This window comes from Aedes albopictus, chromosome 1 (assembly GCF_035046485.1).
Source record: "Aedes albopictus strain Foshan chromosome 1, AalbF5, whole genome shotgun sequence".
Lineage (NCBI taxonomy): Eukaryota > Metazoa > Arthropoda > Insecta > Diptera > Culicidae > Aedes > Aedes albopictus.
In genome coordinates this window covers 118,171,255-118,184,790 of record NC_085136.1, presented here as the reverse complement: position 1 = coordinate 118,184,790, position 13,536 = coordinate 118,171,255, and the positions used below count along the sequence as shown (strand labels likewise).

At 39.8% G+C, this 13,536-nt stretch overlaps 1 protein-coding gene across 2 annotated transcripts in view; it reads left to right on the top strand.

Annotated features, from left to right (window-relative positions):
• LOC134285127 (transcription factor btd-like) overlaps positions 1–12,823 on the top strand; it is a 30,602-nt gene extending 17,779 nt beyond the window's left edge. For both annotated transcript variants that reach the window (XM_062845255.1, XM_062845256.1), the window contains 2 exons: positions 446–810; positions 891–12,823. In XM_062845255.1, coding sequence (XP_062701239.1) covers positions 446–810; positions 891–2,421 — 1,896 coding nt within the window. In that variant the 3' untranslated portion in view covers positions 2,422–12,823. The remainder of the gene's footprint in view (positions 1–445; positions 811–890) is intronic.
• The last annotated feature ends 713 nt before the right edge of the window (positions 12,824–13,536 follow it).

Sequence of the window (13,536 nt, the reverse complement as noted above, 5' to 3'; positions counted from 1 at the left end):
TTCGTTGACATTCATGCGAAGAATCAGTAGGTACCTACTTGTTACTTAAAAAGCAAAAACTTGCCTGAATCCAATGCTCTTTCGACACTTTCCAGTTAAGGAATATGGTACCACCCCTTGTTGCGGTTTGTTTGGAAAACTATTCTTTACAAACAACGCCTTCCGTTTTCGGTATTAAATATAGACCCGTAAATTATCGCCATCATGTCGACGATGGTTAGTAAGCGTAACAATATTTTGCTTTCATAAACGCTAATAGTTATGCCAACTAAATCTCGCTCCAAATCAATCAATCGTTTGTAGTTGTTTGCATTCGTGATCCGTGGCCATAAATTTCCCGCCATGTGCATTCGACACCTTCTCCTCGCAAGCAATCATCAATCAGACACCTTTCGCTAATCACGCTCGCCCGGGTTTTCCCTTTCCTTTTTTTTTTTATTTCCAGCTGTCACCGCTCAACATCCTTCCGTATCAGTACCCGCCGCAGCCCCCGTCCGTCAGCAGTCTTGGCTCGGTGGCATCGCTTGGTTCGGCGGGACTTTCTCCGACGCAGTCGATCGCCTCCTCCAACGGTAGCGTCGGCGGAGGCGGAGGCGGCGGGTTGGGAGGAGGCACTGGTGCCGGAGCGAGTACGGCCAGTAGCAGTTTCAGTACGACCGGTGGAGGCGGTTCGAACGCCGCCAGTCCAGACACGGTGACCAGCAGCGCAGCAGCCGCCGCCGCTGCCGTTGCCGCCTCGTCCGCCTACGGGTTCGGCGCGATGGTCCAGCAGAATCCAGCCACCGCTGCGGCGCTGGAGATGACCGCGAGGTAAGCTGTCGGGGTTTGTTGGCGGGGGAGGTGTGACGAAGGGTTCTAATTGAAGGAATTTTACCTTTTTTGGTTCACAGGTCACAGCAGATGCACTATCCTTCGTATCAATATCCGGCGGCTAGCTACTACAACAACATGGCCGGGAATCCTTGGTTCGCACAGGAGTCGATGTACCAGGGATGGCCCGGAGAGGCGTACGCGTTGAAGCTGGAGGATTACTCGCACCAAACTCAGGCGCAGCGTCGCTGCGCACGTTGTACCTGCCCTAACTGTATCAACGAATTGTCCGGGCTGCCTCCGGTGGTCGGGCCGGACGAGAAGGGGAAGCGGCAGCACATCTGTCACATACCGGGGTGCGAGAAGATCTACGGGAAGACGAGTCACCTGAAGGCGCATCTTCGGTGGCATACCGGAGAGCGGCCATTTCTCTGCAAGTGGTTGTTCTGTGGGAAAAGGTTCACGAGGTCCGATGAGCTGCAGAGGCACTTTCGTACGCACACAGGGGAGAAGCGGTTCACGTGCAGTATTTGTAGTAAGAAGTTTATGAGGAGTGATCATCTGGCGAAGCATGTGAAGACACACGAGAACAAGGCGAAGAAGATTGCCAAGAAAAGTGAGAAAGCCGAAGAGGCGAAGATGAAGAAGGAGGACGCCAAGTTAGGGAAGGTGGAGTGCAGTGTGAAGCGGTTAGAAGTTAGTGATAAGGCAGGACAGTTGACGGTGCCGAAGGTGAAGAAACTGAAGAACAGTGAACAGCAGGAGGACATCAATGCGAACATTCGGATGCCTCAGATCAAGCAGGAGAAAGGGTATGAAACCAGCGCGAGTAAGACTTTGTTTTCGGGGATGGGAGAGTACGGTCAGAGTGGGGGTTATCAATCAACGGCAATGAACTATCACCATCCGTCATACTTCCAGAGTGCATTTTTACAAGAAGCGAGTAATCCGAGTAAAAACTTGTTCCATAATCCGTACTGCGATAGCGGCTTCCAGAGCCGAACGAATTTGTTCTCTACCTCGACGAATAGCAGCAGTGGGTGTGATTCGTTAGATCGACGAAATAGTAACAACGCAAGTAGTGAGGTTAGCAATAGTCTAGTGAAACTGGAAGAGTACACCAACAGTCACGGTCTACTGAACAGCGACAACGGTACCGGCAGCGGCCATCAGCAGCGAAGTAGCTCCAACAATAATCTACTACCTCATTCGCAAGCTCAAGTGTACCACATCCCATCAGAAATAGCGTCCAATTACGCGGCCTATTCGAACGTGAAGCTGGGATCGGCAGCCTACCATCACGGTCACCCCCACCATCATCATCATCACCCCCATTCGCATCACCAAGGCAGCGGCAACGGCGGTAGCAGCAGTAGTATTTACGGTGACGTTAATCCAACGTCGCACGGTGGTTCAACTGTCAACGAATCGAACAATAATAACAATAACGGTACCTCCTCCGCGGCAGCGGCGGCTTCATCGGCAGCGGCCGCCGCCACGTACAACATGATGATGAACAATTACACGATCCATCATCATCACCATCACCATCTCAGTCAGCAGCAACAGCAGCAACCGCACCACCAACAGGAGATCGAACTATTCAAATAACTGCGTAACTGTCAGTGTCAGATGTGGCGGCGCTGCAAGCGACTGTCTCTATTGTTCTGCGTGTGCGCATTTTAGACGCAGCGCGTCTTTTGTAGCCGCCCGTCGAAGCAACCTGTCAAAAATGTGAGATTTTTGTGACGTTCCTTTTGTCTGCGCATCCAAGTAGGCCCCTCGAACTCGAGCCGCGCACGGCCGGCTTTGTTTTTAAAATGCTAACTTTCCTTCTTTTTAACTTGTAAGTATCATACGAGGCGAAAGCCAACGCGGCGCGGCGCTGATGAAAAATGTGTTTTTAGTCGGTTAGGAAATAAAAAGCCCCTCTCTCCCGAGTGCCAATACAAAAGCTTTAGATTTTGTTTTTTTTTTCTCTCCGTTCGAGAGGAACAAACGCAGAAAAGAAACTGAAAACTATTAAATTATGTCATGATTTATTTATGTTCCTACAATTGTCAGCGGGCGAAAAGACGTGCGGAAAATGTAATATACTCACAAAAGAAAAGAAAAAAGGGTGGCTTGAGAAACCCTCGCGTCGCGAGTGAGAGAAACGAAAACAAAACACACCTCGTAGGGCAGAAGAACAACGTGCTGCTGCGGACCTAACTAACCCATACACTCAATAGCCGAGCGAACCATTAAAAGCGGTGAAATTAGCAATTGTAAAATATAATTAAATTTATTTATATTTTCATTAGTCTTGTTCAACGACGCAGGTTGAACTTGCTCGAAGTTGCTGCATCTTGCTCTTACCCATTAGTCAACAAACGGGTAAGAGTAGGATGCAGCAACTTCGAGCAAGTTCAACCTACGTCGTTGAACAGGACTAATAATCATCTCATACAGCCGCTTGCGGTGCTGTCGTTTTTATTCCCGGAGCTAGTCTCTCTCTCTCTTTCTCGGCGTCTCGGACCACTCTCTAGGTAGAAGAAAAGTAACTGCGAGCAAATGTACGGCACAATGCACAAAGCAGGCGACGATCACACTAACCACTCACTGTAAGGGTATGCGGTATGGGATTTTTATTGTTGTCTTGAAGCGATACGAAACGAAACGATATGCGGAACTTCTGATGCTGTCGGGTGATAAGGCGAAACAGAATTCGAAAATGTTTCGTGAGTGTGATGCGAAATCTGGCTTTACTCGGTGTTTTTCGTCATGTTCTTTTATCTTTCGCGGCGTTTGCGTTACGTTACGCCCCTAATACAAGTTCTATTATTAGAAGCAGATTTACAGGATTAATTTTAAGAATCTTCCTCCAGGGGTTTCTCCAAGATCTCCTCGAAGTGTTCTTTCTGGAGTTTATCCAGGGGCTTCTCAAAGAGTTTCTCCAGGAACTTATGGCGGAGTCCCTTCAGAAGTTCTTCCAAATTACAAATGCTCCAAGGTCTTACAATTTTATTTTTCTGAACTTTTAATTTTTTACTTGAGTTTCTCAGGAATTTCCACCAAAGGTTTGTTCAGAAGTTTTCTAAAATTTTCCTAAAAAGTTTATTTAAAAAAATCTGAAGATATTTATCCAAAGTTTGCACAGGCAATTTCTTCGATTCCTCTGCGAATTCCACAAAGAGCAGAAACATTTTTTTTCGGTATTTTTCTAGAAAGTTTTCCGGATATTTTAATGGATTTTTTACGAGAGTTTTCCAAAAGTTTATCAAAAAAAAAAAGAAAAAAATAACTCCTATTGAAGGATTTTTTGGAATTGAAACTACTAGAAATACTTCTGTAGGAACTCCTGTCTGCGAAATATCTCTTAGAGGAACTCCTGGAACAATTTCTGAAGGAACATTTTTAGATTTTGAGAATAGTTTTAGGAAAGATTATTGCAAAAACTTTTCCTGATTTTTCAAGGGGCTTTTCGGGCGATTCCAGAAGGAGCTCCTGCAGAAACACCAACAAGAATTTCTAAAGCAATCACTGCAGTATCAACTGGGAGAGCTTCTAGAAGAATATCTGCAGGATCCTCTGGTGACATTTGTGCCTTTTTAACTAGAAAAAAAATCTGGGATTATTTTTAGAAAAAGTCCTGAGTAACCCTGCAGGGAATCTTTGGTTAATTCATGGAAGAATTTCCAAAGCAACTCCTGGAGCAATTACAAGAGGTACTCCTTTAGCAATGTTCCAAAATATTTCCCGGATGGAATCTTGCAGCAATTGCTGCAGAAAGTTCTAAAGAAACTCCTAGAGGTATTCCAGAAGTTTCTTATGAGAACATTGCAGGTTCTCGGAAATCCCTCCTAGTGAGATTTCTGTGGGAGTTTCTTCCGGGAAACTTTTCGTAAATTTCATGGATTCAGCTTAGATGATCTTTAGAGATTCCTCCAGAAAAGTGTTGCTTCTGAAATTCCTCCATGAATGGTAATGGGATTGCATCTCGTAGGATTCCGCTTAGTTATCTCTTAAGGAGTATTTTGTCGGGATTCCATTACGTTATTTCCTGAGATTCTGATATGTTTTTATTTTCAATTTGCACAAGAAGTAGTTTAAGGATTCCTCGACTCCGCCTTTTTCTGGAATTTCTCTAGGCTATCAGAGCTAGTAACTCAAGGTTTCAAAATTTCAGCGCTCACTATACTGCTCCCAAGGAAATGACTTCACTATGCGCCTACTTGAGAATTTTTCCGCGAAAACCCCTCCATGCATTATAATTTCACGAAACGTTTATGGAACTATCATGGAAGGAACATCCTTGCTGGAATTCCTTTTTTGTGTTTTGCAAGAATTCATTTTAAAATTTCTAGAAATTTCTCCAGTATTATCTCCAGGATCATTGCCCGACATTCCTTTGGGGATCCTTTGAGGACTTACAAAAAAATCCTGAATGTTTCAAATATTTTAAGCAAGAAATCCTCTAAAGATTCCTATTAGTATCCCTTCAAAATACATCCCTGTCCATGGATTTAAAAAAAAATCCTTCAGCGATTCCTCCGGAGATTCTTTCAGGAATTTCACCAGAAAATTTCCTTGGCACTTCTTCAACAGTTTTCAAGAAATTTCTCGATCCAAGTAACGTTTTGGTGACTGTTTAGTCTTGTGGAGGTTTTGAGAACCGCCATGAAACCTTATGACTTTTATATTGGTTTTATGGTGGTTCCAAGATTCTCTGGTCCAAGTGTTTCCTCGGAAATTTCTCCTAGGATTCCTGAATGGGTTCTAAAAATATTCAAGGATTGCTACATAAGTTCATGCTTGTATTTCTTCAAACATTTCTGGAGAAATTCCTCCCAATTTTTTTCCAGGAGATTTTTGTAGAAATTTAACTGAATATTTTTCTAAAAACTTCTTCCAGGAATTTCTCCTAACGTATCTACAAAAGATACAATTCCTGGAGAAATTGTTTTATAAAGATTCGGAGTTTGTTTCAGAAATTACTGAAGTTATTTCATTAGGATTTAGGAATCCAGGGATCCTTCAGATTAATTTTTCCAAAGATTTTGTTTTTTTTTCTGGTTGAAGTTTAGTGGTTTTTGTGTACAAATATCTTCAGATATTGCATAAGATTTTTTTTTCTGAAAATTCCTCTAGAGGTATCTCCTGGAGTTCTTCTGGGACTCCATCAGAAAATCCTCCAGGGATACCTCAGAAATACATTGAGGGAAGGAAAGAAAATTTCACCAGTCTGCGGTTTCCGCAGATTTTTTAAAAAGATTGCTTGAGGATTTCCCTACGTTTTTTCGGGAGTCTCTCCAGAAGTTATTCATGCATTTTCCTTAAAATTACTTACAGAGTTCTTCCATAAGTCTAAATATTCTCCTAGGTATTATCCAAGGCGGGAATTCGGGAATTACGCAAGAGATAAATTCAGATATTGCTTCAGGAATTGTTACTCAGCATTCCAACAAAAAAAAAAAAAATACAAAATCAAGAATTTCTTCCAGGAGTTTTTGAAGATATCTCCGGAAGTTTATAATGAATTTCTTGATATGATTTTTATAGGGATTTCTTGAGGCGATCCTCTAAGGATTTTTTTAAAGAAATTACTTGAAGTGTACTTTAGTAATTTTCAGGCAACTGCTGCAAGGTGAAGGAATATCTGGACAAATTTTGCAGTGATCTCTGAAGACAACCGAGGAGATTTTTTGTATTAAACCTGAAGTGCAATTTCCAAAAAAAAGCTTGCACTTTTGCAGAAATTACTGAAGGAGTTTTACAAATAATTCTTGGAGAAACTCTGGGAAGATTTTTCGAAGCAATTCCTATGGGATTTCTAAAGAGGTTTTTATAAGAATTTCTAAAAAAACATGGAAAAAACTTTGAAATTCTACTAAAAAGAATTTCAAAAAGAACACCAACAAGAAATTTTCAAAGAAACCCTGAGGGAGCATATGAAGAAATCTTCAGTAGAATCTCTTTTATAATCTTATCTTGAAGGAATTTCTGGAGAAATTTTCGAAGAAATTCCTGGGATATTTTGGACCGAATCTCAGGAGGAATTTCTTGAGAAATTCCTAAAGAAATACCTGAAGAAACTTCTCGGGAAACCCTTGGTGGAATTCCTGGAGAAAAGTTATTGAGGAATTTACAGGAAAATGCATAAGCATCTTTTATTGAAATTATTGTTCGATTTTTTAGCAATATTCTTGGAGAAATCTGTGGACGAGTTTCTGAAAAAAAAATACCGAATGCCACGAGAAACGCATAGATAAGCTTCTGCAAAGATTCCTAGAAAAAACTCGTGAGATGTTTCTAAAGGAATTTCCATAGATATTCCCAAGAAATATTTTTGAATGAATTTCTTATAGATCCCATGGAGAAATTGACGGAGTTAGCCTTAGAGAGGAAATGTCGGATAAATTTCTGGAGTAATATATTGAGGAATATCTGGAGGAAATCTTGAAGGAATCTCAGTATGAACTCTTGCAGGAATCTTTGGAGGAGTTCCTGCCTACATCACTGGAAGTAATAATACAAGTATCACTGAATGATTTTCTGGATGTAATCTTGAATAAATTTTTGGACACATTCTTGTGAGAATTTTCAATGAAATCCCTAGAGTAATTTCCGAATAAATCTCTGGTGGACTTTCTGAAAATATACCTGAGCGAATTTCTGAAGGAATATATGGAAAATTTTATGAAAAACCCGCGAAAAGGATGAATTGAAAAAGTTCCGGTTAGTTTTTAAACGAATCCTTTGAAGAATTGCAGAAGTTTTTTCTGTTGGTGTTGGAGAAAATTGGAGAAAATACCTGGCGGTGGCAGTTCTAATTTGTATGCTACGTTTCATTGCAAATTCCAGTAGATTTTTCGAAGAATTTCTTGAGAAGCATGGGATTTCTATCAGATGGATTTCAGAAACTATTACAGTTGTCGACTTTATTCACCATACCCACTCTTTTTTTATTTAAGAAAACGCTCGAGAAAAGTTTTGATAAAAATGGTGGAATGTAGCAAACTTTGTCTTGTAGAATTCTTGGAGGAATTTCAGGTAAAGCTTTAGGAAAAAAAAGTTTAACTTAAATATTCAATAAATCTTTTAAAGAAATTCACTTGAAATTTGAACTGAAATTGTTCTAAATCTTTGAAGAAATTTGCTACAACAACAATATTTAGGGTCACCGTAGTGTAACTTAAAAAAAATGAGAAATTCATTAAGACAGTATAAAGTACATTTTTTCCTGAATGGCTCAAAAAAAAAAACGAAATTCCAATTTTTACCCATATTTTTACCAAAAAAATCATTGTTATCTGAATTTGAAATTCCCTCATGTTTTTACCCTTTTTACGAAATTTCATAGGACTTATTTTGAAATTTTTGCTATTAATCTTTCTGGAATTTTCCAGAATTGCCATCCAGATCATCCAGACCACGGTTTACTTAGTCAAGAGTGCTTCAAGAAATTTCTTCAGGAAACCTGCTTAAACCTTAAACAAGGTATCGATATGACTTCTCAAAAGTAATTCCTTGGATTTCTTTCAAAATTTTCTTCAATTTTTGATTTTTTAACCCTGAGAAACTTCCAGTCAGAATCTCTCTCGCAAATGTATCCGGGATTTTCCAGACATCGCAACAATATCAAAAAGTAGTCTTGGCCAAAGCCAGAAATACTTTTCTGGGATCTAATTAGAAGAAGCGCCGAAGTTCTTCTAGATGGCTGAAATGTTAGGAATTCCCAAGTTACTTTTTGTCTCCTGAAGTCCTTGGTTTACTTAGTCAAAAATTCTTGAAGAAATGGAGATGTTTCCCTGTTAAAACATTATACAGGATGTCGGTGAGATTTCCCAAAAGTTATTACTTTTTATACGAATTTTAGTTTTTTTTCAAATACTTTAAAAGCTTAAGAAATTTCAAACCCCAATCCTTTCAAAGATCATTTAAGGAATTCTTTCGCAATTCATCCGTCGTTCATCATACAGTCGTGCGTTTGTTCGTGGATAGTATGAGTAACTCCATCAAAAATATTGGAATGTCCATACAAAAACTTTCAGGAATAAGAGACAAATCAGCCAAGGGCTGAAAGTCTCTCTAATAAAGATATAAAACAACTTCAAGAAATTCGTCAAATGTTTCTGCAGAAATTCTTCTACACAATGCATTTTTTTTTATTATATTCGGTTAAATACCAGATTTATGGAAAATTTTCCGAAAAACCTCAAAAGAAACCCATAAATCCTGTCCGACAGCCAGCAGAGGTAATTCCCGAATAAATTTTTGTAGATAATCATTGGTAGTTACATCACAAAAGGTATTGCCAAAGACTTCCATAACTCAAAAGAAATCAAAATTAAAAGAATTTCCTGGCAAAACTGGTACGTAACGTAGCTTTGGATGGATACGTGGCAGTGTTTTGAGAAATTTTGAGATTTTATAGAAGTTTTTGTGTCTGACGCCCAGAAGAATTGATAACAGATGTTTAATGTAATTTTTTTGAGAAATGGCTATCACTCTTTCAAAACTAAAATTTTTGAAAAATACTCACAGATATTGGAAGATTTTTAAACAAAATTTGTGGGAAATAATGAAAGCATAGCTCCGGAGGAAACTTTTGAGAATTTAGTGAAAGAAATGCTCGTAGAGTTTCAAACACAACTCTTTATAAGAAATTTCTGATACACCGAAAGAAATTTCTTAGAGATGTCCAAGTTAATTTGTTTTTTTTTTATATGAAAATCCTTGGCGTATTTACTTTATCAGAACCGTATGCTGCTTACACTCTGAAATGTTTAGAGGAATTTTCGGAAAACCTCAAATAAACCTCTTTCTAAGATTCTTCTTTTGTGGAGTTACCTGAATTATGGAATGATGCAGATTAAGTGAGATTTCTGAAAGAGTGATTCGGAAATGAATTTCAAAATATGTTGTTTCTATTCCTGTAAAAAGCTTCTGGAAGACTTGTTGAATACATTCCTGAAATTCCAGAAGCACTGTAAGGTAAATCCTTGCCTTAAATCTGGAATGGTAGGATCCACCAAAAGTTTTTCCGGGGATTCTCTAGGAGTTCTTCTAGGATTTCCGTTAAAAGTCCCACCAGGAATTCCTGCGTGAGTTGCTTCTGAGATTCTTCTAGGCATTTCTTCATCGACTCCTTCAGAAGCTGTTTTTTTTTCTGGGAACCCTTCAGGAAATATCATGGGGATTTTCCGCCATTCGAAAATTCCCCCATGAATATTTATGACAATCTCCCACGATTCCACTTGGTTGTCTTTCGGAATTCGATGAGAAGTTTTGTTTGGATGCCTTGAAGAGTTCCTGACCCCAGAGATTTCCTTCTGGGATACACCCAGATATCCCTTTATTAAATTTCTTCTAGAGTTTCATCAGAAATTCCACCAAGAATAAGATATTTTTAAGAAATTCTTTCTGGGTTTCATCCAACGATTCTTTTCAAATTTACCCAGATGTACCATCTTGAATACTTCCACGAGTTCTTCTGCAGTTTTCTTCAAAACCGGAAATTATTTCAAAATTTTCTTTTTTTCAACGCATTTCTACAGAATTAACCTTTGAGATTCCTCAAGAAGTTCCTATCAGAGGTTCTTTCACGAATGCCCCTTAAAGTTTCTCTGGGATTCTATCATGAATTCCCTCAGACATTCTTCCAGGAAATCCTTCTCGGGTTCGTCCAGAAGTTTCTCCCGAAGCTTCTTCTGGGAGTCTCTCAGGGGAGAATAAACTTTGAATCTCCAGGAGTTTCTTCTGATAAACTAACTGGAGCTTTGACTAGAAATGCTCAAGAGGTTTCTGAAGGAATTACTGAATCGAATTCTTGAATGGAGTCCCAGAGAAAATTTTCAGAGGAATCCCTGAATGAACCCCTTACGGAACTTATGGGGGTACTCCTGCAGGGTTCCATAGAAGGATGAATTCCTGGAGTAATCCCCAGATGGAATTCCAGATAAAACTTCAAGAAGAGTTTCTAGAAGAATTCCAAGCAAGAACTCCTGAATAGATTCCCAGACAGCATGTTTTCACTAATTCACAGACAGTGTTCCTGGAGGAATCCCCGGAACAAATTCCTAGATGAAGCCCCAGATAGAATTTCTGTAGAAATGTTCAGAAGCAATTTCTAGGCGAATCTTCAGAAGAAGTTTCTGGAGGAGTCCGCAGATGGAATCCCTAGATGGAAGTTTTGTGGCAACTAGAAGAACGTATACTTAGAGAAGTAGAAGATATACTTAGAGACCATGCTATGAAAATAGTGACTTAAAGACGTAAAAACTTGAATCATTTGTGCCACCCTAATTGAATCCGTCTTTCACAACTTTATTTCTTCATTCGGTTATGAAAAACGGACCCGATTAGAGTGTCGTTGCGAATCCAGTTTCACTTACTAGTCCGCAGAATCGTAATTTGTTCTGTGGCATAGCTGGTTTAGGTGCCGGACTAGCGATACGGAGTCGTGGGTTCGAATCTCACCAAAAGAAGAGTTTTTTTCACACAATTATCTCTTAATTTACCAATCAAACGCACTTTAGCTTCGAATGCTTCAAGTTATTACATCTATCACAGACTTTTAGCAGGAATAGGGCAATCAATTATTTGTCAGTGATGTAAAGATTGTGGAAAAGTGTCAGAATAGCGACTTTTGAAACACTAATAACTAGATTTCTGAGGTGAGTTTTTTCATGGTAGAACCCTCAACGTGTTTGCATTTCCAGAAAATTTACCAGTTAAATCTCTGGAAGAGAGTTTTCTGTTTTTTATCTTTGAATTTTTTGGAGGAAGTCTCGTTACAAGAGAAATTGTAGACAAAACTACTGGGAAGAATTCCTGGCAGAGCATATCGAAAGCTACCTGAAGAAAGAAATGCATCTCAAAGATGAACCTGATTCCGCGAAGTTTCGTTTCGAGGCTTTATTGTTAAAATCATTTAGCATATCGCATACCCTTAACACTAACCAGCCATTCTTCGACTGGAGTCTTGTGCGAGAAAAAAACCTCGCTAAAGCCACAGAGTAAAACACTAAATTGAGTACCAGCGAGCGGTTAAAATGTTTTTATCCGCCAATTTTCCCTCATTGAAGCGTAGCCGCTAAACCTAATTAATTTGTTCTTGTCCACTTTTTTCCTCCGTGTCTAGCAGGTAGCCTGCTAGAGAAGGCGAGAGTGGGAGAGACACAGTTCCCGCGAGTAATTGTATAAAGACTAATGCAAACAGATCCATTCTGCCGGCAAAGTTGGCCATCGTGTCGTGCCGCAGCGCGTGTTAATGTACAGTAATTTATAAATTTTAAAATTAAGTAGTGCATAGTAGCAGCGGTCGTCGGTTGTTTCTCGTTTTGTTTTTGCTCAAATCCAATCCAATTTTCTCGACTCACCGCAGCCGAGAAAACCCCATTTGTACATTTCCGTGTATGTAGCTTTGATTACCTTTCCATCTCTCGTCCTGTCTCTTTCGCTCTCTGTTGTTCTGGAATTGTACTGGCGCGGAAGCAAACCAAGCAATAAAATGTGAGTCACAATAACAGCAGACCAGTCCCGTAATGTCCCCGGATGGAGTCCAACAACTGTGCGGGGACAATGTAAATAGTCAGTCCCATCCCCCTTTTAGGGACGATACTCGTACGTTTACTACTTTCCAATCAAACGAAAACACAAATTAGAAATCTACAACACACAATGTGCGTCGCTCTTGTTGCAGTTTGCAAACAACCGGCGCACTTTGACTTTTTACGCAGATCAATTGCATAATTAGAAGAAAGTAAACTCAGAAACTACAAATCACACAAAAAACACAAATCGATGTAAGTTTACGGTACCTTTTATGCGCGTAGATGATGATACAAAGATGACGAAATTAATAAGTAAATAAATAAATAAACAAGAAGACGAATGATAATGAAATGCTGTTTTATGAAAACCTCAAAAAGAAGTAAAAAATAGTGAATAATAATATTAAATAACGATAATGCAAAAAAGAATCTCTTCGATGTTATATAAATATATATTTATGAATTCCAATTTGAATAAAACAAAACTTCAAATGTCATTTGAAAAATTAATTGATTGCCCTGGTGTATTTAGTTGAGATAATGATGACAGTGCCCTATTGTTGGTGACCGAATTTGACCTTCTCCGTGCATTAGCTGACTCTCACCTCGCTGGTCGCTGCCGTAGTGCACGTAATGGAGTCATAATGACCCCAATGTACGACTAGGATTTAAAACAAGCTAATCAGAGTCGTAAAATGGATGGCTAGCTTTCGCACAAAGCTCATGAAAAACTGAACCAGCTCATTGGCTCTTATTCTTCTTGGCGTCTCAATGGTGCTTCAGAGGGTACCAGGGGCTTTCAGGGAGGTTCCCTCATTCACTCCTGAGACCCGCTGAAGTGCCCTTAAACTTCAGCGGGTGTGAGGGGTGTTTGAGAGGGTCACAGGGGCGCTTCATAAGGTCTCTGAGGCGATTCGAAGGGTGTCAGAAATTTTTCAGAGTATCTCACGGGGCTTCGATGGTGCGCCTCGACCAGCCAAAGAGTGGAGGGACCAAACGTGAAATAAATATTTGTAACGGCCTTAGTTCATCATACTATTCGTGAGCGGTGGATACCGATCATTCCGGACACCTTGAAACAATGTGAGTTGTTTCACCACTAATTCTCTCTCGTGTTCTCCTCTCGCTGATGATCCTCTCTCGGCTGCTCCAACGATCGAAATCATTTGAGTTACTCGCTGACACGAAG